Raw genomic sequence first — 21,231 nt, 5'->3', positions numbered from 1 at the left:
TTAGGATCAAAGAGAATATGGTTTAATACCAAATGCTGAAATTTTTGAAAGATAACACGGTGAAAATTACGCTTTCAAATCACGGAAGTTCACTATCCGATACACAGCATAGGCAAATTAGTAGTTGTATCTTCGCGAAAAGGGAGTAATTCCGAAACGTGCATCTTTCTAAATAATGAACGGTTGCCATCATACAGAGTCAATGTCATATCTTTATTGTTCACATTTAGGATCGAATTCAAACAGGTCACGCAGCTATGAGTGGTTACTTCAGAGAACCCAAGTGATTCGATCACAGATATTAATTTTGAATCAAATATTTCAGTGCAACATATGATATGATTATAGTACTCGAAACAGATTAACACATCATGCCAAACCTATCCGAAGTAAAAACAAAGCTTTCACAAGTAACCTATATAAGTACCGTAATTTTCCGAATATAGTGCGCCCCCATGTATAATACGCATCCTTGAAATGCCTTGTGAATTCTGGGAAAAAGCCTGTACCCATGTATAGTACGCACCCGGCATTCGCAGTACATGAGTAGTTGTGTTTTACTTTACGATGTTCTGTTTTGCGATGACACTGTTCAACAATCACGCCATAACGATCGCTAATCCTAATGTAATTACCGGCATTGTCTCTAAACGATATTAGATAGCAGCCAAAGCCTGCGAGGCTGGCAACGCGATAGTTCAGGTCAGCGACACGACATGTTGAGCACGAGGTCTATTACAGATGCGATTGCTAATCATTATACAATGAACAGTATTATCTCCTAGCGATTGTAGATAGCAGCCAAAGCCTGCGAGGCTGGCGACGCGATAGTTTAGGCCAGCGACGTGACATCTTGCGCACGAAGGCTATCACAGATGCGATTGCTCAGGCCAACGGTTGTGTCTTGCGCACCAGGTCTGTGGGAGATGCGACTAATTACGCAAGCGATTAAATCTTGCGCACATGACCTGTTGTATATGCGATTGTTAATGCCTGTCTTCGACGTGATGAATTAGCGAGGATTGCCGCGCACGCGTGCAGCAATGCTCGTGTTCAGCGACCTAATTTCGCTCGAGTACGAAACAAACGGCAAACTAACTCAGCAGGAGACTGCGCGCTGTGCTGCTAATTGGAAGCGGGTTACACTGATAATACGAAATACTAGGCGCGATCGCTGAAAGTGATGCGCGATTGGAAACAAACATGAAGATAGGTGTGATTTCAAGTTTTTTATCGAGGGAGATTTTTTCCAAGTGTTGTTATTCCCATGTATAATAAGCCCTCCCCCCTATTTTAGGACAAAAATCGGTAAAATTTTGCGCATTATACATGGAAAATTACGGTAAGCAATCTGCATGAGTAGATGCATCTTTGAGACCAGCAAGGAATGGATAATGGTGATGCGAATAGCACTGTAGGTGCAGCTACAAAAGATATTCAGTCATATTCATATTTCAGAGTTCTCAGCAGATACAATTTCACTCAAAACTGTGTGACACTCATCTGCTTTATTAGGTCGTTATGGTAACTGATTTTTCAACTGAATTTTTCTGCATATATTGCAAATTTACTTCCGCGTTAATCTTGTTGTGTCTTCAAGTTTGATTTGACATTGAATATGTTTGTCAAGGTCTCTCATAACATGTGTTAAAATATATAAGTTCAACTCTTCTCGGAATCCCTGAAAAAGCTGTTAAATTTGAAATTTGAAAAAATAAATTACAATTAAAAAAAAAAGAAAAATAATCTTTATCGCCTATAGGTAACTAAGGATGGGTTTAATATTGATTTTTCATGATTCTCAATTGATTGTATAAATTAACATTTTACTACCGATTGTTTTGTGGATTATATGTAACACTGCAAGTGTAACAGCAATGACACTGATGGAATAGTTATACCATGAGAAGTTCACCATTCAGTAATTCGATACCGAACGATTCAATAAACTCTGCATACTGTAATACTGGGTAAAACGCGCATATATAGGCTTAAAATCAGTAGCAAGGGCTCAAACGGTATTTACTGTACGATTCCGTTCTGTAAGATGAACGCAATTGTACCGAAGTAAAAAAACGACTATGTACCCAGCACGGCCTTTAGACAACGTTCCTAATCGATTTCCGCTAATACTGAAACATAACCATCGCTGGTAACTTATCATACGTGCAAGTATGTCAACACGATAAGCTTGTATAATCGGCTTCTACGCATGTACCGCTCGAGCAGGGTGCGTACTATAAACGAGTAAAGGCTTTTTTCCATAATGTACATATCATTTTCAGGGGGTGTATTATAGATGGGGGCGTACTATACTTGAAAAATGACGGTACTCGGAAGAAGTCAAATTAGTCGCTGATGGTATTCAAGCAGAAGTTGAGCCAATAACATGAATTCCTACTCGATTACAAGAAGAAAGTAGCAATTTACACATCATGTCAAACCTATTTGAAGTAAAAACTCAAGTTTTGAGAAGTAGGCAACACAAATAAGCAGTCCATATTAGTAGGTGCAACTTCGAGACCAGCAAAGAATGAATAATGGCGATAAAAATAGCACTGTAGGTCAGTGGTTTTCGAATTTTTTCCACCTCGCGGACCGTTGAAATTTCAAAAAGTATTCGGCGGATCGGTGGACTTTCGAAAATTGAAATCATCGATTTTCTTGTCAAGATAAACGTGACACCGCCGGGAGTCGATTGTAGAATTTCGCGCCAAAAGCCATGGATTTAACCGAGCACGCACACTCGATTAAGATTGTTCTTTTCGACAATGTCGAGAGAAGCGTTTCTGAATTAAACCAAGCACCTTGTCGTGATACCTTGCTCATTGCCCACTACATCCATTTACTCAGGTCGAAACAATGCGCAAAAAGAAGAAAAAGCAGCAATTTACACATCATGCCCCACATATTTGAATGTTTGAGAAGTAGGCTATGCAGGTAAACAGTCCATATAAGAAGAAGCATCTTTGAGACTAACAAGGAATGAATAAAAGCGATGAAAATAGCAGTGTAGGTGCAATAACAAAAAATATTACTTCACATTCGTATTACAGAGCGATTACAGACATGAAATACATTTTCACTCATAATAGTGCTGGTAATCTGATTTACAAAGTCGTTAACTGATTTAAAAAAATTCTGTTTCCACATATGGAGCAGTGGCTCGCAACCTTTGATAGGTCACAGACCTGTAAAATTTGAAAATATCGTCGGCAGACCAGTGAACCTTCAAACACCTAAATCAAACCGAAATGCAATTACGATAACAGTTTGCAGCCGTTTCATACTAGTATGGTACTAGTGAGTGACATTTGGAGGGTTTTCCTTGTGTTCATGATAGTCATGTAATTTGGCGGTAGTGTGTCTCTAGAGTCAAGGTAAAATTGTCTCTTCCACATAAACGAGCTATCGCCAAGACTCGATAGAGGTCTCCCCCGCCGAAGGCCGTGGATTAACCGACTACACCAGTGGTTCTCAACCTTTTCGGCTTCATTACAACCCTCTCAAAAGGAAAAATAGCTCACGGCACCATAGAGCACTTTAAATACCATGGGTGGCGAGTATCGTGGTGGTACGTTACATCGTTGTATCACAAATGGTTTGCGGAATCGATTCCGATCAAAGTCGACTCCAGAATCTCTTCCTCAGTGTTGGTGGTTTATTTGCAGCACAAGTGGTGTGGTAAAAAAAGCATTTAGCCAAAATGGACTGTGCTATCAGTTGGCATCTCCGGAATCACAATAAGCAATGACGGTGTGATGTGAAATGACCATAGATGTCGAATATTTGGCATGATGATGAATATTAAATAACAGGATTACCAATCAAACTGGGCCAGACCACTGTTCATTATTCCCTATTCTGATGGGGGGTGACTAAAAAAATGGCCAAACCTCAACATCACGGCCAAATTGCACGAGTGAAGACATTTTGTTAAGATATCACATTCCAAATGCTACTATATGTATGGGCTTGTTAGCAGTAGCACGTTCCGTGGTGTCGAAGATATATTTGTGATTTGTCTTCCGTACGTCGCTGTGCTCACCGCGTCTTTACAATAAAACCACAGATTAACTTATTTGGAATTAATCTGAGGAAGAGAATGAAAATGAAAAGATCATTATCGAAAAATGATATTAGGGTGAGGGGAATATCAGATTAAGATACCATGCTTATTCGTTTCGACATCCTCCTATCCGTTCATTGCATCGGATTGTACATTGTGCGTCTTGAGCGATTATGCCGCAGTCAAGAATTTGAATTCCGCAATTTTTGTTATTTGTCAGCTTTAATCACCAGATTTCCTCGTGGCACACCAGTCGAGATCCACTGGACTACACTATTGCGAATGATATCCTTCTCTTCGACAATATCGAAAGAAGAAGCATTTCGGAGTTGGACCAAAGAACTTGCGCTAGCTTTTGCTAATACCAATTTACCGTAATTTCCATGTATAATGCGCAATATTTTACCGATTTTTTGCCCTAAAATAGGGGGGTGCGTATTATACATGGGTACATCAAGCCTTGAAAAAAAATCCCTCGATCAAAAACTTGAAATCACACCGTTATTCATGTTTGTTTAAATCGCGCATCACCTCTAGCCATTGGGCCCCGTAATTCGTATTATAGAGTGTAACACGCTGCCAAATAGAGAAGCGTGTTGCCGATTAACGAAAAGCGTGGTTCTAAATAACGAGAATCGTCTGCACATCGCCTGCTGAGTTAGTTAGCCGTTTGTACGCATACACAAGAGGCCATGTGCGCAAGATATAATCGCTTACGTAATCAGTGGCATCGCAAACAGGACTGTTGCGCCCGACATAAAAGTTGGCCTGAACAATCGCATCTGTAATTGTAATAGGCCTCGTGCGCAAGATGTCGTGTGTCGCTAGCCTGAACTATCGCGTCATCGGCCTCGCAGGCTTTGGCTACTATCTACTTTCGTTTAGAAACAATGCCGTAATTGTATTATGATTAGTGATCATTATGTCATGATTGCGCGACAGTGAAATCGCAAAACAAAACAACATCGAATACTAAATGGCAACTATTCATGTACTGCGAATGCAGGGTGCGTACTATGCATGGGTACAGGCTTTTTCCCAGAATTTACACAGCGTTTCAAGGGTGCGTATTATACATACACTATATTCGAAAAAATACGGTATAGCACGAATACAATGTTTCACACGAAAATACCTGCCAACACCGACACCTGACCATCAGCAAACAGCTGTGCAAAATGATCATAGAAACAGCGCGATTCAGCGAGCTAGGTTGAAAGTTGACGGTTGCATGTCATAAACGGAGACTGTATGAACGTCAAGTCAAATCGAACATGTTATTTACAAGAACTAATCTTACGTGGCAATTCTGAAAATGGTGCGATTTCACATCAGTTTAAAATTTGATGTTTTACTTTTTTTTATCAATTGACAAGACTTCAACATCTTGTATATTGCAACTAATGTATAAAATAACAAAATATCTGGCGGAGCGGCAGTAAAGCCGTTACAGACCGGCAGCGGCGCTTGAGCGCTCCTTATATAGAACACTTTCGCTTCCGCATCAATTCTGTTGTGTTGTCAAGTTCAAATTCATATTGAATCGTCTCGCACATACATAAAACTGATATTTCATTTACGCATTGTACTAGCAAAGGCTTTTTCACATAACCTTTACCGCATATATCACACGCGTAGTCTTTTGCTTACAAGTGGACCTTCTTCATGTGAACATCAATGTATGATCTTCTACGGAACCCCTTACCGCAAATGTCACATGCATTTTCCTTTTTGCTGGTATGAGTCCACATATGACATTTCACATCAGATTTTTCTCTGAAGCCTTTTCCGCAAATGTCGCACTTATATTCGGTCTTTTCGGTATGGCTCAAATAATGACGTTCGAGATTACTTTTTTCTCCAAAACCCTTTCCGCATAATTGACAGTCGTAATATTTCGCTCCAGTATGAATCAAATAATGTCTTCTCAACTTACTTTTTTTAACGAAACCTTTGCCGCACACATCACATCCAAACTCTTTCACTGCGTCATGAATTTTCAAGTGGCCTCTCATGTCAGATTTTGTGATGAATGATTTCCCGCATACATCACATTTATAGTTTTTGATATTCATGTGGGCGAGAAAATGATATCTAACCTCACACCGGTTCCCAAATCTTTTCCCGCATATGTCGCATTCAAACTCTTTCAATTTGACATGAATTTTCATGTGATTTTTTATATAACGTTTGTTGGTGAATGACTTCGCACATATATCGCACTTAAACTTTTCAAATCCGACGTCAATTTTCAATTTGTCATGAATTTTTTTGTGGGTCATTATCTCATGTTTATGAATAAATCGTTTGCCACATATATCGCACTTGAACTCTTTATATCCGATATGAATTTTCATGTGTCTTCGCATATTGCATTTGCTGCTGAATGGCTTGTCGCATAAATCACACATTAGTTAAGACCTTTGAAGAGCACTTTTCCTGCAAATGTTGATTACAGAATCTTCGAATCCGGCATGGCCTTCCATATGTTGTGTCAGTCTGGAATTGTCAATGAAGGTTTTCGCACATATATCGCATTTGAACTGTTTAATTCCGATGTGAATTTTCCTGTGTAGTCTCATACTGGATTTGTTGCTGAATGGCTGCCCGCATATATCACACTTGCAGTCTTTCTTTCCAGTGTGGACTGGAGAATGACCAACTAGACCAGACCTCCACAAAAATCTTTTACCGCATATGTTACACTCAAATTCCTTCTCTCCTGTGTGAAGTTTCATATGTAGCCTCATTCTAGACTTTGTGGGAAATCCTTTTCCGCAGATCTCGCAGATATTTTCACTGGAGCGTTCATCACGTTGTGAATCAGATCCACAACTCTTTACTCGGAAAGAAGGATTTGCGTCTGTGACATCCATACGATTCAATACAACAGCCTTTTCTTCAACGTCACGGAAATTGGGATCTAAGAGAATATGGTTTAATACCAAGTGCTAAAATTTTTGAAAGATAACAAGGTGAAAATTACGTTTTCAAATCACGGAAGTTCACTATCCGATACACAGCATAGGCAAATTGCTCGAAATAGTTCTTCAAGTAAATGTAGAACTCATGTCGTCAATTGCTATTCAATTACAAGAGAAAGAAGCGATTTAAAACAATACCAAAACTAGCTGTTAGTAGCAGAAAAATGATGGTTTAAGATTACCAAGGAAGTGTTGATTGCTGGTACTTCAGTAAAAGTACCACCGATACTATGAATTTCTACTCTATTAGAATGAGAAGTAGCAAGTTTAAAAGCATAAACTACATAAAGGTGGAGGAGATAGATCAAAGTGTGACAGGTACTTGGTTACGTAATCTGACCAAGTAAATGAATCTTTGCAACATCATGGCAGAATGAATATATGTGCGTCTTTGGAAATAATTATGGGTCGCAATAATACAAAGTCTATGTCACAACATCATTGTTCACATTTAGGACCAAATTCAAGGAGTTGATATACGAATTACCTACTGGGATGTGAAGACTCACATTGTGATGTCGGCAGTGCTTGGTAAATTTGAGTACCTAACTAAATAAATCATCTCGGATATGGTGATTTGATTCCGGGACATATTCCAATTAGAAATTACCTACCGGCAGGGGCGTATACAGCTAAAAAAACGGGGGATATTTTTAGAAAAGGGGGTGTTTTTAAAAGGAGATGATATTCCTAGTTCTAGCCGATTGATCAGGTTAAATGTACGTACAAATGCAGATACTACAACGGTCACATAATCTCACTGGTGTTTGTGACTTCTTCATTCGCTTATACAAAACCAAGTACAACTAAATACAACATCACAACACATTAGCTAAGATAACAGCAGAAAGAGTGACAACGAGATTTCTTGACATTGAGTACCAAAGCGAGGATGTAATCACGAAAGTGCACGAAGATCATATTACACCACAGCAGAAGACCTCTCCATTATGCGCTTAAATACAAACACGCTAACAGAGAAGATACACAAATGAATTACAGTCCGTCGCCGTTTGTATCAATTGTTCTGTCTGTTTTTGCATGTGATCTGGATTAATTTTGTTTTAAATCAATATGATATCTACCGTCTGTTAAGATGGTGTAGTATTTTTGGTGTATGGAGATGGTAACACTTGAAAGAAATACTTAAAAGAAGTCAAATTAGTTGTTGCTGGTATTCAAGCAGAAGTAGAGCTAATATCATGAATTAATACCTAATTACAGGAAAAAGTAGCAATTTCAACATCATACCAACCGTATTTAATGTAAAGCAGTACCACCAATACCATGAATAAGCAATCTGAACAATAAATGTATTTTCGCACGGAGAGCAGAATGAATATTGGGGACGAAAACAGGAACCATTTTCAAAAAATGATCTGTTTCGATCAAACAAGTGTACACAGTACAGTGTACATTAGGGCTGTTCAAAAATACCTTTTTTTCCTGGATTCCAGCCATACAGTGATTAAATTGTCAGATTACCATGAAAACGCTGCGAATACGAATTTTTCCGTCAACCCCATGAAATTGTTGAGCTGTCTTCAGAGACGATGCAAAAAAAATTGACTCAATTCCAACTAGTAGAAGCGGAGTTTTTGAATTTTTCGTTGATAATTCTCAAATTATCCTTGATTGGTCGATAATCCGAGGATTATCAACAAAAAACTCCAATAACTCCACTTCTACTAATCCGAATGGAGTCAAATTCTTTCTCCACTTCTCTTTAGTACCGCATTCATCAATGAATTGTTTGAAGCTGGCCCAGAATGATTATATTATTCCCCACAATACTGGAACTAAAGTCCAAATCACACAGTGGATGCGAAGATTCGATCATTGTTTCGCGGCACGAGGTGAGCATAATATACTCAAGAGCTTTAGCCTATGATCTACCAGGGCTGTAATTGCCTCACTAAAACCCCCAATTGGGAAAGCTCAAAGTGGTCCAAGATTATTTCGTTGGTCATTTGTTGTAGGATATTTATTCAACTTGTAAATTTTCGTTGCGCTTCACGCGGTTTCATGTCCAAAGACATATACATTTAAATCAGGGGTGGGCAAAATTTTGGGCCGCATTCAACATTTAAATCCATTCGCGGGCCGCACTATATTAAATTGAGATTATTTGCTAAAAGGCAATATTGTTATTTAATCATATAGCAGTGGTTCTCAACCTTTATTAGACACGCCCCCCTTATGATAGTGAATAATTTCGCGCCCCCATGTCGTGATATCACAAAACATCCAAGAGAGAAATCAGAATGCTAGCAATCCCGACGGATTGTTTGATGGCGTTGAAGGTTATGACTGTAGACGAGAGAATTATCAAGTAGAAAATTTGGACAATAGACAGAGCAATAACCAGGAATTGGAGGCAAAATTTTTTCAGGCGGCATCTTTCAGATGCTTCCACGCCCCCCTTCTGAGAACCACGGTCATATAGTGACCGAAGAAATATCGAGTTAATATATAAGTGGATCGTCCTCAGTAACCAGATTGTAAAGAAAAACACTCTTGGACCGAGTTATGTCATTTCCATTTTGAATTTCTGTGATGTTCAGCAATTGAAACCTTTTAAAATGTGTGGGCCTTGAGGTCGGCTATCGCACCAGAAATCATAAAATAATAAACTGTGATTAGAATATAACTTATACTTAAAGAAAGAGTTTAATCGAGTCATTGCAGCAATTAGATTTTTACTGCGCATTTTTCAAAATATTTTAAATACGATTATTGAGCCTTTCGTGGGCCCCACAATGCGGCCCGTAGTTTGCCCACCCCTGATTCAAATGTTATCACTAAATTAAGAGAAAATGCGCATATTTTAATGAATTATGCATATCATCGCCACCGATTATCACACATTGAAAAGGATTATGTCTCTAATAAGAGGTGGGCCACTGAACATTTTCAAACCGGAAAATGGGACACGGCCAAGAAAAGGCTGAGAACCCCTGATCCAGACCAGGAGTGGACAAACTACGGCCTGCAACACCATTTTGTGCGGCCTGATAAAGCTTCGATATACTTTGTTAAAAATATAGATAAAATGCATAGACAAATCAAATTACTCAATTACCATAGAACATTTTCATTTTATTGATGGCGCGATGGCCCGACCTTGCGGCCCATGCATTTTGAAAGCTTTTAATTGGTAAACATCACAGAGTGAATCGTAAATGACTCAATTCGGACCACAAGTGTGATTTCAGATAGACAACACAAGCAAGTTTAATAGTTTTTGTGCTGTACTTGAATTAACTGATTCCCGGGTGTGTTGGATAGATTTGTTCTTTGTATGTGAAGTATTTTTAATATTTATATATTGTAGAAGATAGGCAGTTCAAAGGTAACTAGGTTCATATGCTGTCAGCAATGTGTGTCCTGGAGTTAAAACCAAACTGCAATCAGCAAATGAGTTAAACCAAACTGAAATCAGCAAATCTATGAACAAGCGGCACACAGACTCAAATTCACAACCAGTTCTAAGAATAAGGACAAACGACTTCCATTCCTAATTTTGACAATGCAGACACCCAGCATATAAATTCTCGTCAATGTTTCTGAAGCGTGTACGAGCGTGTATGTTATCATCTTCCGTTCTACACGCCGTAAGCAGACACAGTTGTCGTTTTAGAGTTGTTGTTGATCGCAAGAGTTTATTGAAACCGTAATATAGGGAATTAGTTGGATAGAAAACGCTTCAAATTGGTGTGAAATAAAGCAATATTCTGATACGTGAAAAATGCTGCGCACGTGAGCATTGCCGCATAAGGCCATATGCATTCACTTACGATTGCCTTATACAGTTGAATGTCACACACATAGTTAGATGCAGTCCATAACACTTCGACAAGATCAGTATCATGCAGGTTGGTCTTATATAAGTTACCCGACGCCAGTGCTAAACACTGCAGATACGGGTGTGTAAGTTACGCGAGTACGGTACTCGCGCCTGTAATCACAACATCATACAGACAGTTGAATCATCTGTTTTATATGTTATACGAAGTAACTGTAGACTTCAATGAATGATCATATGCCCATATACTGACGAACCTGTATCGGACATTCGATCTGTAGAACACGCTTCAAATTGATATGAAATGAAGCAACAAGAGAAATCGTGCGCCTATGAGAAGTGTCAAACAAGGCAATATATTTAGTTACAATGGCCTTGTGCAGTTGCAAATTGAACATTTTGTTAGTTATGTACAATCAATAGTATCTATAAGATCAGTAACATGGATTTGGACTTATATAACTGGACCAGGCAAAGCCAAATAAACACGAATTACAAGGCGTGTTGCCTCTATCGCGATGACATAATTAGCGGCGGCCGTGAGTAATGCTTATAACGAAAACTTGATACATTCACGCAGTCGAGAGCACCGTGACTGGAAAGTCTTCGTTATAAGCATTACTCACGGTCGCGATAGAGGCAACATCATCGCGATAGAGGCAACGCGCCTTGTAATTCATGTTTATTCGGCTTTGCCTGGCCCAGTTATATTATAAGTCCAAATCCATGTTACTGATCTTATAGATACTATTGATCGCACATAACTAACAAAATGTGCAATTTGCAACTGCACAAGGCCATCATAAGTAAATATATTGCCTTGTTTGGCACTTCTCATAGGCGCACGATTTCTCTTGTTGCTTCATTTCCTATCAATTTGAAACGTGTTCTACACATCAAATGTCCAATACAGGTTCGTCAGTATGATGGCATATGATCAACCTCTGTGATACTGATCTTGTTGAAGTGTTACGAACTGCATTTAACTATGTGACATTCAACTGTGTAAGGCAATCGTAAGTGAATGTATATGGCCTTATGCGGCAATGCTCACACGTGCGCAGCATATTTCACGTAACAGAATATTGCTTCATTTCACACCAATTTGAAGCAAGTTCTGTCCAACTAATTCCCGATATCATGGTTTCAATGAACTCCTTCGATCAACAAATACTCTAAAACGACAACTGTGTCTGCTTACGACGTGTAGAACGGAAGATATAAGGAATTAAGATGAGCGTTCATTCAGGCAAACTGCGCTACACATTGTATTTCGCAGGAAACGTATTCAACCTGCATTTTGAACAGATTATGCGGTAAGGCAATGGGTTATATATAGCTCGTCGTATGCGCATTGACAATAGCTATTAATAGACGATAACTGTAACCAATTATGACCACTACAACGCAAGATGTCGGTAATTGATTGAAGCGTGTTTGTGAAAAACTGTGCATGGATCGTATATGATTCACCCACGGGAAAAGGGTTAAAGAAAAAACATTCTGTCAAATTGATATTACAGATTCTTCACCAGATACAATTTTACTCACGATAGTGATACTAATCTGTTTTAGTAGGTTGTTAACAGATATTTCAACAAAATCTTTTCTGGATGTATCGCACTTCTACTTCCGTGTGATTCTTGTTGTCTCCAAGCGTAATGTGACATTGAATCGTCTCCCACATAGTTAACACTGGCATTTCATTTATGCGTGGGTGGAATAATGATATTCGAACCAATACTTTTTCACAAAATGTTTCCCGCATATATCACACTCGTACTCTTTTGCTTCAAAGTGAACCTTCTTCATGTGTACTTGAATGGATGATCTCCAACGGAATCCCTTGCCACAAATGTCACACGTGTATTCCTTTTTGTTGCTATGAGTCAAATAATGACGTTTGAGATGGCTTTTTGTGTTAAAACTCTTCCCACATATATGACATTCGTAATCTTTCATTCCGGTATGACTCAAATAATGTCTCCTCAAATGACTTTTTTTTACAAAGCCTTTGCCGCACACATCACATATAAACTCCTTCATTCTGTCATGAAATTTCAAGTGATAACTAAGCTGATATTTGGTGATGAATGCTTTCCCGCATATATCACATTCATAATTTTTTATTCCCATATGGGCGGAAAAATGATATCTTAGCCCAGACCCTTCCACAAATCTTTTGCCGCATATCTCGCATTCGAACTCTTTCAATTTAGCGTGAATTTTTTTGTGCTTAATCATGTCATTTTTCTGCATGAATGGTCTCGCACATATATCACATTTGAACTCTTTTATTCCGATATGAATTTTCATGTGTCTTTGCATGTTGCATTTGTAGCTGAACGTCTTCTCGCAAACATAGCACTTTAGTTGAGACCGTTTAACAGAACTTTTCCCGCAAATGTTGATCACAGACTCTTTGAATCCGGCATGACTTTCCATGTGTTTTGTCATGCTGGAATTGTCAAAGAAAGGTTTCGCACATATGTCGCATTTGAACTCCATAAATCCGATATGAAGTTTCCCGTGTAGTCTCAGACTGGATCTGTTGCTGAATGCCTTCCCGCATAAATCGCACTTGTGGTCTTTCTTTCCCGTGTGGACTGAAGAATGAACAAGTAGGGCAGACCTCCGGAGAAATCTTTTCCCGCATATGTCACACTCGAATTGCTTGTCTCCTGTATGAATTCTCATATGAACCCTCATACCGGACTTCGTGGTGAAGCCTTTGCCGCAGATCTCACAAATATTTTCAATGGCGCGTTCATCACATTGTGAATTGGATCCGCAATTCCTTACTCGACATGAAGGATTTGTGTCTGTCACATCGATACGATTCAATACATCAGCCATTTCCTAAACGTCGCGGTAATTAGGATGAAGGAGAATATGTATAATACGGAGTGCTAGATTTCTGAAAGTTAACAGGGTGAAAAGTACTTTTTTCAAATCACGGAAGTGCACTATTCGATACACAGCATGGGCGAATGTGCTCGAAACAGGTCTTCAAGTAGAAGTAAAACTAATATTTTGAATTTCTACTCAACTAAGTAAAAGTAGTGATTTTCAAAGCATGCCAAAACTGTTTCAAACAGAATAATGGTCTTAGATCAACGAGGAAGTAGTCATTGCTGGTAGCCTGGTACACGAGTAGGAGTTAACCCAATTTTGTGAGTTTCTACTCTATTACAAGTGGAAGTAGTAATTTTCAGAAACACAGATTTCGCATTCCGAGATATAAACTTATATAATCCTAATGGATCAGGTCCAATTATCCAGTTAACTTAGGTTAGCTTTGAATGGGTGCACAAATATTGCTTACGCTTATATCGACTCGACTCCGCTGTTTGCCTATCACTAGACCGATTCTTACCCCGCTGTGCTGCAGCAAATTTTTTTTGTTGAAATCGAAATGAAGGGGGTTCTTAAATCCTGACAAATGACCTAAATATAAATTCACTATAGGGGGTTAATCCCTCATTTTCCTGCCGGTAATCCCAAATTTCTGCGAGCAAGGGGGTACAATAGTCCATCTCGGAAACCACCGGTCGTTAAGCCAGGAAATATAGCTCAAAAGCTGCCAAAACATCATGATTCTATTTGTCCTAAGAAGAAAGTTTTCTCTATTGTGAACACAAAACGATTTATTGCTTAACCGTTTGGCACCGGCGTGTATATTTTTCGACATGCCGGTACGAGAGAAGAGTACCGTAATTGAAACCACGATATATTACACATTAATCGTGCTAGGTCGTTGTTTTTCATTTCTGTGAATAGATATTGTTCGTACAAGTTCATTGATACCTTGTTATATGATATTTATTATATCGAAGCCGTCAAAATCGTATATCAAACACCGTAGATAAATATGTTGCAAAATACACTGTGTCGGCAATTCGCGCATCATTGACCACTCTCAGATAACGTTCTGTATGTTTCGTTCTAGCCGTCTTTGCGCATAGTTGTTTCATTATGTGAATAGCTAGTGTCCATACAAGTCCACACGTATCTTCATATCTGATATTAGTTACATCTAAGCTGATCAGAAGCATGTGATAGGCCGCGTGACAAAAATATCCGCCGAAGCATCATTTCGCAGACACGCGCGTTCCTCATACGCGCCATATACACTGTCGTTTAGTTGGTTTTATTCGTCATAACCAGCTGTAGTTTGTTGCTATGAATAGCGATTGTCAGTTTCTGTTTATATTTTGCTAAATCAACTATACTAGTTAGCTCTATACCGCTCAAGGTTTCATTTGAAAACCGGGAAGCGAATTCAGTCAGACTACCGTACCAGCTTCAAGCACATGGCTGAATACCCGTCACATAACGTGAAATATATCGTGTTCTAATAGCCATAAACCTTCATAGATTGTGTCTGTGAATTGTTGTTGCACATATGATTCGAAATAACGGCTAATGGTAGAGTATAATTCGGAATACATACAATTTTACTCGGGGATTATACCTACACAAAAGCGTGCGTCTGGGTATACAAAGAGCTGTCGTACATCGATATACATCTTACGTTGTAGTAATGATAAGCATTTGCAGTAAATCATTATGGTAAGGACTGTAAATATCCGTCTACTAGGGATGGTGTGAACCTATGAAAGGTTCAGGTTCGTGTGAACGCGAACCTTTTTGAAAGGTTCTGTGTGAACACGAACGTGAACCTCATGACGTCATGTGACGTCATATTGCTAATTCCAACCATATCTTTCAATGAAATGATAGCCCATATTAATGTACACGATACCTAGCGACGACTCGGGCAACATAATGTCACAATGCTGAAGTATATATTGACGTTTTAAACGTCGCCAAATGTATCGACTGGGGTGATCAAATGATATAATAATCCCATAAAACCAATATCTTCCGCAGCTTTGCCTGCAATTTCGACGAGGACTTACCAGGGAATATAAGGAAAGGAAAGGACATAGTTTATTTTTGTCCTTCGGCACGGCATATACACCTAATCATGATATAGCTTACATACCGCACACGATCTGCGCATATGCATACCATAAGTAGGCCTACATGATATGCATATGCCGCCGGGCAAAGAAGATGCAGATATGGCCTTGTAGCAATATCGGGATGACTCGAGTCATGACTTGGCTCAAGTTAGACTCGAATCACCTTTTTCGTATGACAGACCGGAAAATGTATTCGGCATTCGAGTATTGCTACATTGATATTGAGCGGAGTGTGAAACGTCTATCAATGCTTGCTACTGATATTACCCCATTAACAAGTTATACAGCAGTAGCCAATACCTCAATCGCACCGATTTGGTTTTAATGATACAGTAAACATGAAGTCAAGATTGACCCCGTACGCCTGCTAGATTTTTCGCATCAGAAACCGATATCAATCTCATTGATTGGTTATTATTATTATTATTAATGATGAGTTTTAAGTGGCGCGTGTCGCCGTTTCCGGCCTTGTGCACCACGGACAAAATATGTTATCAAGGATCGAGTTTTAGTGCTCTGGGACATAGGCTTACCATTGATTGGTTAAATAAGCATCATTTGCTGACTACATAGCTTATTTCGCTCGTGATGTTTTGCGATTGCGGGCCAAGCTCGCAGCAGAGAGTCACTAAATATTTACAAACGGAAAGCTGGATCTTTCGAGCAAACTTTTGCAACAAAGCAAGTAAAACTTTTGAGATTGTCAAGGTGCATGCTCGTTTAGTGTCGATTTCTTTTTGATGATGCCAGCGCCACGCATAGAGTGGCCTGCAGTTGAAATGCAATAAATTTAAGCCAACGATGTTACAATGAAGTGAAAATTGTAATATATGAAAAAGGTTCACAGTGCAGAACCTACCAAGGTTCTGTTGTGAACGCGAACCTCTAAATTTTTGAGGTTCACACACAGAACGCGAACGTGAACCTCACGTTCACACCATCCCTACCGTCTACCAATACTAAAATAACTAATATAGGGTCACAACAGTTTGAGTTATAAGCCTTACAAGTTACCATACGCGCGCGAATCATTCGCTATGACTCACTCTCTCGGAGGCCTGCCGCGAGCTGACTAAAACGGTTGGTATTGTTTTGATTAGAAATTAGCGCCTGCTAGACGTAGACCGTCGACTCAGGGCTCTCTAGAACGATGAATTCTGAGCCTATACAATACACCAGACTGTATGGTCGTCGAATACCTATACCAAGGTTCATAAGGTCCGCAATTTAGCATTTCTGCTTCAAAGCAACGTTTTCTCGGCTTGCTCTCGATATAAGTGGCCAGACACAGAGCTCGAAATGATTTGAGTGGCGCAATCGGATCCGCGTTGAAATTCTGAATCGAACGCTACCTTGTTCACCGTGCTTCAATCCCATTAAGGCACAGTTTTTCGATTTTGAAAATTGAAGTAAAATTTTTCGAAAATTGCAGCCGTTGCCATTCGGTTAAAAACGGATAAACAAATATTTTTTTCTTCTACATCAGGGGTGTCAAACACGGCACCTGGGCCGTTTCCGGCTTGGGTGACGATTTGATCCGGCCCGCAAAGCAATTCTTATTAAATTGACAAATGCTTGTATTATCACGCATATTTCTAACAAACATTGAGTTTTTTGTAAGAATTAGAGACAGCAAATATAGAACCTGTGCAATTTAGGATTGTTCAAAAAAACTTTTTTTTCCAAATCTCACTTTGCTTAATGATAAAATCGTCAGGTTGTCTAAAAAAACGCTGCACACCAAATTTGACTCAATTCCAACCAGTAAAGGCCGTGCAATCTTGAATTGAAAATTCAATATTTCCGGAAATGATAGAAATATATGATCACCGGGTCATGTTTGTGATATATCAACGGCTTCGATGAAGTGCATAGTACTGACAGTGCCTGTAAGTATAACACAGTCACGAAAACAAAGGTCTGAATATAGATAAGCTACGAGTAACATGTTTTAGCACTACAAAAAATATTCCACGATAGTTTGGACTGATATCTTGCTGAAACATGCCATTTTAGTGGCTGAATACAGAGTTCATACATATTGTCCACGGCGATACGTCGAGCCGTTCTGCCCCGCCGTAATTTTCATTTACCTCATACAGAAACATAACAAGATCCGCTGGCACGTGGTGATGGAAGGGGTTTATCGTTTCTGCTTATCTTTCATACATTTTGACAGTGCAATTATTAACTTGCCGTAATTTTCCGAATATAGTGCGCCCCCATGTATAATATGCACCCTTTAAATGGCGTGTAAATTCTGGGAAAAACCTGTACCCATGTATAGTACGCACCCGGCATTCGCAGCACATGAATAGTTGCGGTTTAATATTCGAAATTGTTCCGTTTTGCGATGCCACCGTCGCACAATCAGGACATAATGATCGCTAATCATAATACAATTAACAACATTGTCTCTAAACGAGAGTAGATAGTAGCCAAAGCCTGTGAGGTCGGCGACGCGATAGTTTAGGCTAGCGGCACACGACATCTTGCGCACGAGGTTTATTACAATTACAGATGCGATTGCTCAGACCAACGATTATGTCGGGCGCAGCAGCGCTGTTGGAGATGCGACTGATTACGCAAGCGATTACATCTTACGCACATGGCCTCTTGTGTATGCGATTGTTAAGGCAATGAATCAGCAAGGATTGCCGCGCACGCTTGTAGCAATCAGCGACCTAATTTCGCTCGGCAAACCAACTCAGCAAGAGATCGCGTGCTGTGCAGACCACTCTCGTTAATTGGAAACACGCTTTTCGTTAATTGGCAACACGCTTCTCTATTTGGCAGCTCGTTATAATCTATAATACGAATTACCGGGCCCAATGGCTAGAGGTGATGCGGGATTTAAACAAACATGAACAAAGGTGTGATTTCAAGTTTTCGATCGAGGGAGATTTTTTCAAGGCTTGCTGTACCCATGTATAATACGCACCCCCTATTTTAGGGCAAAAAATCGGTAAAATTTTGCGCATTATACATGGAAAATTACAGTATACACCAGTGTTTCTTGACCTTGCCTCCAGCGCCCCCCAAGGGGCGCTATCGATTTTGAAGGGGGCGGTAACGCTCAGGGGGCGATATGGCGGGCGCTGGGCTCAAGGGCGCGCTGAAGAAAAATGGCTTCGTAGTAGATGATGTGGTAGTAAGACATATCCTTGATGAGTATTTAGAGCAAATTAACATTCCACAGAACATGTCAAATCCCGAAATTGTTGGTCGCGCTGCGCAACGATGTTTGCTACATGTTTTCATAAATGTAGTGGGTTATTATAATTCATGCAAAACGCATTGCGCGCACTTATAGAGCCCCCTTGTACATAAGAAAAGTTTTGCAGCTTAGTACACGAAATGAATAACTAAGTATTCTTGTATTTGAGAGCTAAAAAATTAAATCGTCAGAATATTTATTTATCGTATCATAAAGAATGATACTATATAGTGTTGTGGTTCATAACATCAGGGCCTGAACGTTTTAATATATAATGAGTTGCTTTGTTTGGAATACATTCATGTTAAAATTAATAACTGGGTACAGCACTAAATTCAATGTGAGCAGATATTTGCATCCCATTCTCAGTTGACTTACTTGTAGTTACACAACGCACTCCAAGACAAAATCCTATACCATTATTTTCCCCGTATTGCCAATCGCAGATGTGAATTCGCGATGGTTCGACCCACAGGATACGAGACTGTGCCCGATTGTTGTTATACCAACCTTGATTGGACCCTGATTGCTGAATTGATACATTATTCGCAAATTTATCCACATGTACCATGAGAATATCGTATTTAATAAATGTATTTCAACGACAGCCATGTCACTTCAAATCCATTTCTCGCCAATGTGGATTTGATAACAGCATTGTTGTATATAGGCGCTACCATGTCTGCTTATCTATGATCAATCAACACACGGTTCGATCAAAGTGTCCTATATGGAGTGGACACAAGCAAATCCACGGCTCTGTGAAATTGGTCTACGTCACTCTTTCCATTTGGTCAAAAGCAATTTGACAGTAATTTTTGACCGGCTTGCCGAGCATTGAATTTGACAAAATTGGTATCCATCGAAAGCTATACCGTGGTACTGATTCCAAAAATGTAAATTTTATTCTGCGCGTGGTCCTGGATCCCCCTAAAATCAGCCTCGAAAGTTGCATTGTAACGGAGTTTGGGATTGTGACGCAATCATGCGTTTTTGGAGAAGGTGAGAAGCAGCGTAAACCGCAAGCGTATTAACCATTGTTGCGCAGCCGAGTGAGCATTCACACTCTCACTCTCGTGCGCACTTGATCCTGAGCTTCTCAGACGGCATATGGTTGCGTCACAATACCAAACTCCGTTACAATGACACATGCATGGCTGATTTTGAGGCGTCCGGCCATCCGGGATCACGAGCATATTAAAATTGATATCTTAGAAATCAGCATCACGGTAGCTTTCGATTGATACAAGTCGGTACAAGTGGTTCAAGTCGGCGGTTACCGAATCAAAAATAAGAAATATCGGCCTCGTGTAAATGACCATTGTAGTCGTCAAGCAACATTAGGATTGAGTAGCCTACATCGTAAATGCTTATGATGCAAGTCTTCTCGCTTCGACGAGCTTACGGGTAATCTCCACTCTCGTACGATGCGCGCATACGTATATCATAACATAGAGTCACTAAAATTTGACGTAGTTAGCAAGTAGTTGGGGATCTCGGCAGACTGGGGCCGCTATGGCCACATTATCATGTAAGACAGGACACTGTCCGCGAGCCGGACAAAATCCCGTCACGGGCCGGATCCAGCCCGCGGGTCGTATGTTGCCCGCCCCTGTTCTATGGTTTATTATAGTCGAATGGTCCTCGACCGTAAATAAAGTGGGAAATATTTCCAATACCACAGTCCCGAAAAGACCGACTGGAATTTGACCTCCTACCAGGACCGAAACTGCTGCAACCCAAACCCCCAACCGGTGAGCTCGAAGGGTGCCCTAAATTATTTCGGTGAATGGCTATAAATTACACATGATGTCTTGACGACTCCCCCAAGGAAGAATACGCATAATCATAGAAAATAAAAATAGGCATTTCGGCGTCGGCCATCACCACGCCACGATGCACGAAGACACACGAAGCTCCGGTGAATATGGGACTCCGAGAAGTGTATCAAAAAAAATTGTCAGCGAGAAAACCTCAGCCGAAGAGGATTGTCCTTATGTTGACCGTAAACTTTGATGTATATAAGTATAATCGTCCATAGGTACTTAAATCGCTCGTGCCGAATTATCATGTCGTCGCAATCTGCCCCCCACAGGACAAATGCCGTAATTTTCCAAGTATAGTACGCCCCCGTGTATAATACGCACGAGCGCACCCCTAAAATAGCA

At 39.9% G+C, this 21,231-nt stretch overlaps 2 protein-coding genes across 2 annotated transcripts; both read right to left on the bottom strand.

Annotated features, from left to right (window-relative positions):
* Positions 1-35: 35 nt before the first annotated feature.
* On the bottom strand, positions 36-6,480 carry LOC145435515 (uncharacterized). Its single transcript, XM_080312796.1, has one exon. The coding sequence runs from the start codon at positions 6,478-6,480 to the stop codon at positions 5,716-5,718; it is 765 nt and encodes a 254-aa protein (XP_080168922.1). The 3' UTR covers positions 36-5,715.
* Positions 6,481-6,483: 3 nt separating this feature from the next.
* Positions 6,484-15,826, bottom strand: LOC145441536 (uncharacterized). Its single transcript, XM_080319426.1, has 2 exons — positions 12,572-15,826; positions 6,484-7,020 (listed from the first exon to the last, which is right to left on the bottom strand). The coding sequence occupies exons 1-2, from the start codon at positions 13,712-13,714 to the stop codon at positions 6,484-6,486; spliced, it is 1,680 nt and encodes a 559-aa protein (XP_080175552.1). The 5' UTR covers positions 13,715-15,826.
* Positions 15,827-21,231: the final 5,405 nt, after the last annotated feature.

Source organism: Botryllus schlosseri, chromosome 1 (assembly GCF_051294905.1).
Source record: "Botryllus schlosseri isolate E-star chromosome 1, Bs_hap1, whole genome shotgun sequence".
Lineage (NCBI taxonomy): Eukaryota > Metazoa > Chordata > Ascidiacea > Stolidobranchia > Styelidae > Botryllus > Botryllus schlosseri.
This window is presented reverse-complemented; position numbering and strand designations above follow the sequence as displayed.

Bases quoted from the DNA above. Each gene is read 5' to 3' on its own strand.
- LOC145435515 (XM_080312796.1), bottom strand. From the start codon at position 6,480: ATGTGTGATTTATGCGACAAGCCATTCAGCAGCAAATGCAATATGCGA.
- LOC145441536 (XM_080319426.1), bottom strand. From the start codon at position 13,714: ATGGCTGATGTATTGAATCGTATCGATGTGACAGACACAAATCCTTCA. The intron at 7,021-12,571 runs GCATAAATGAAA...CAAAAATTTTAG, and splicing joins AATATCATTATTCCACCCAC to CACTTGGTATTAAACCATAT.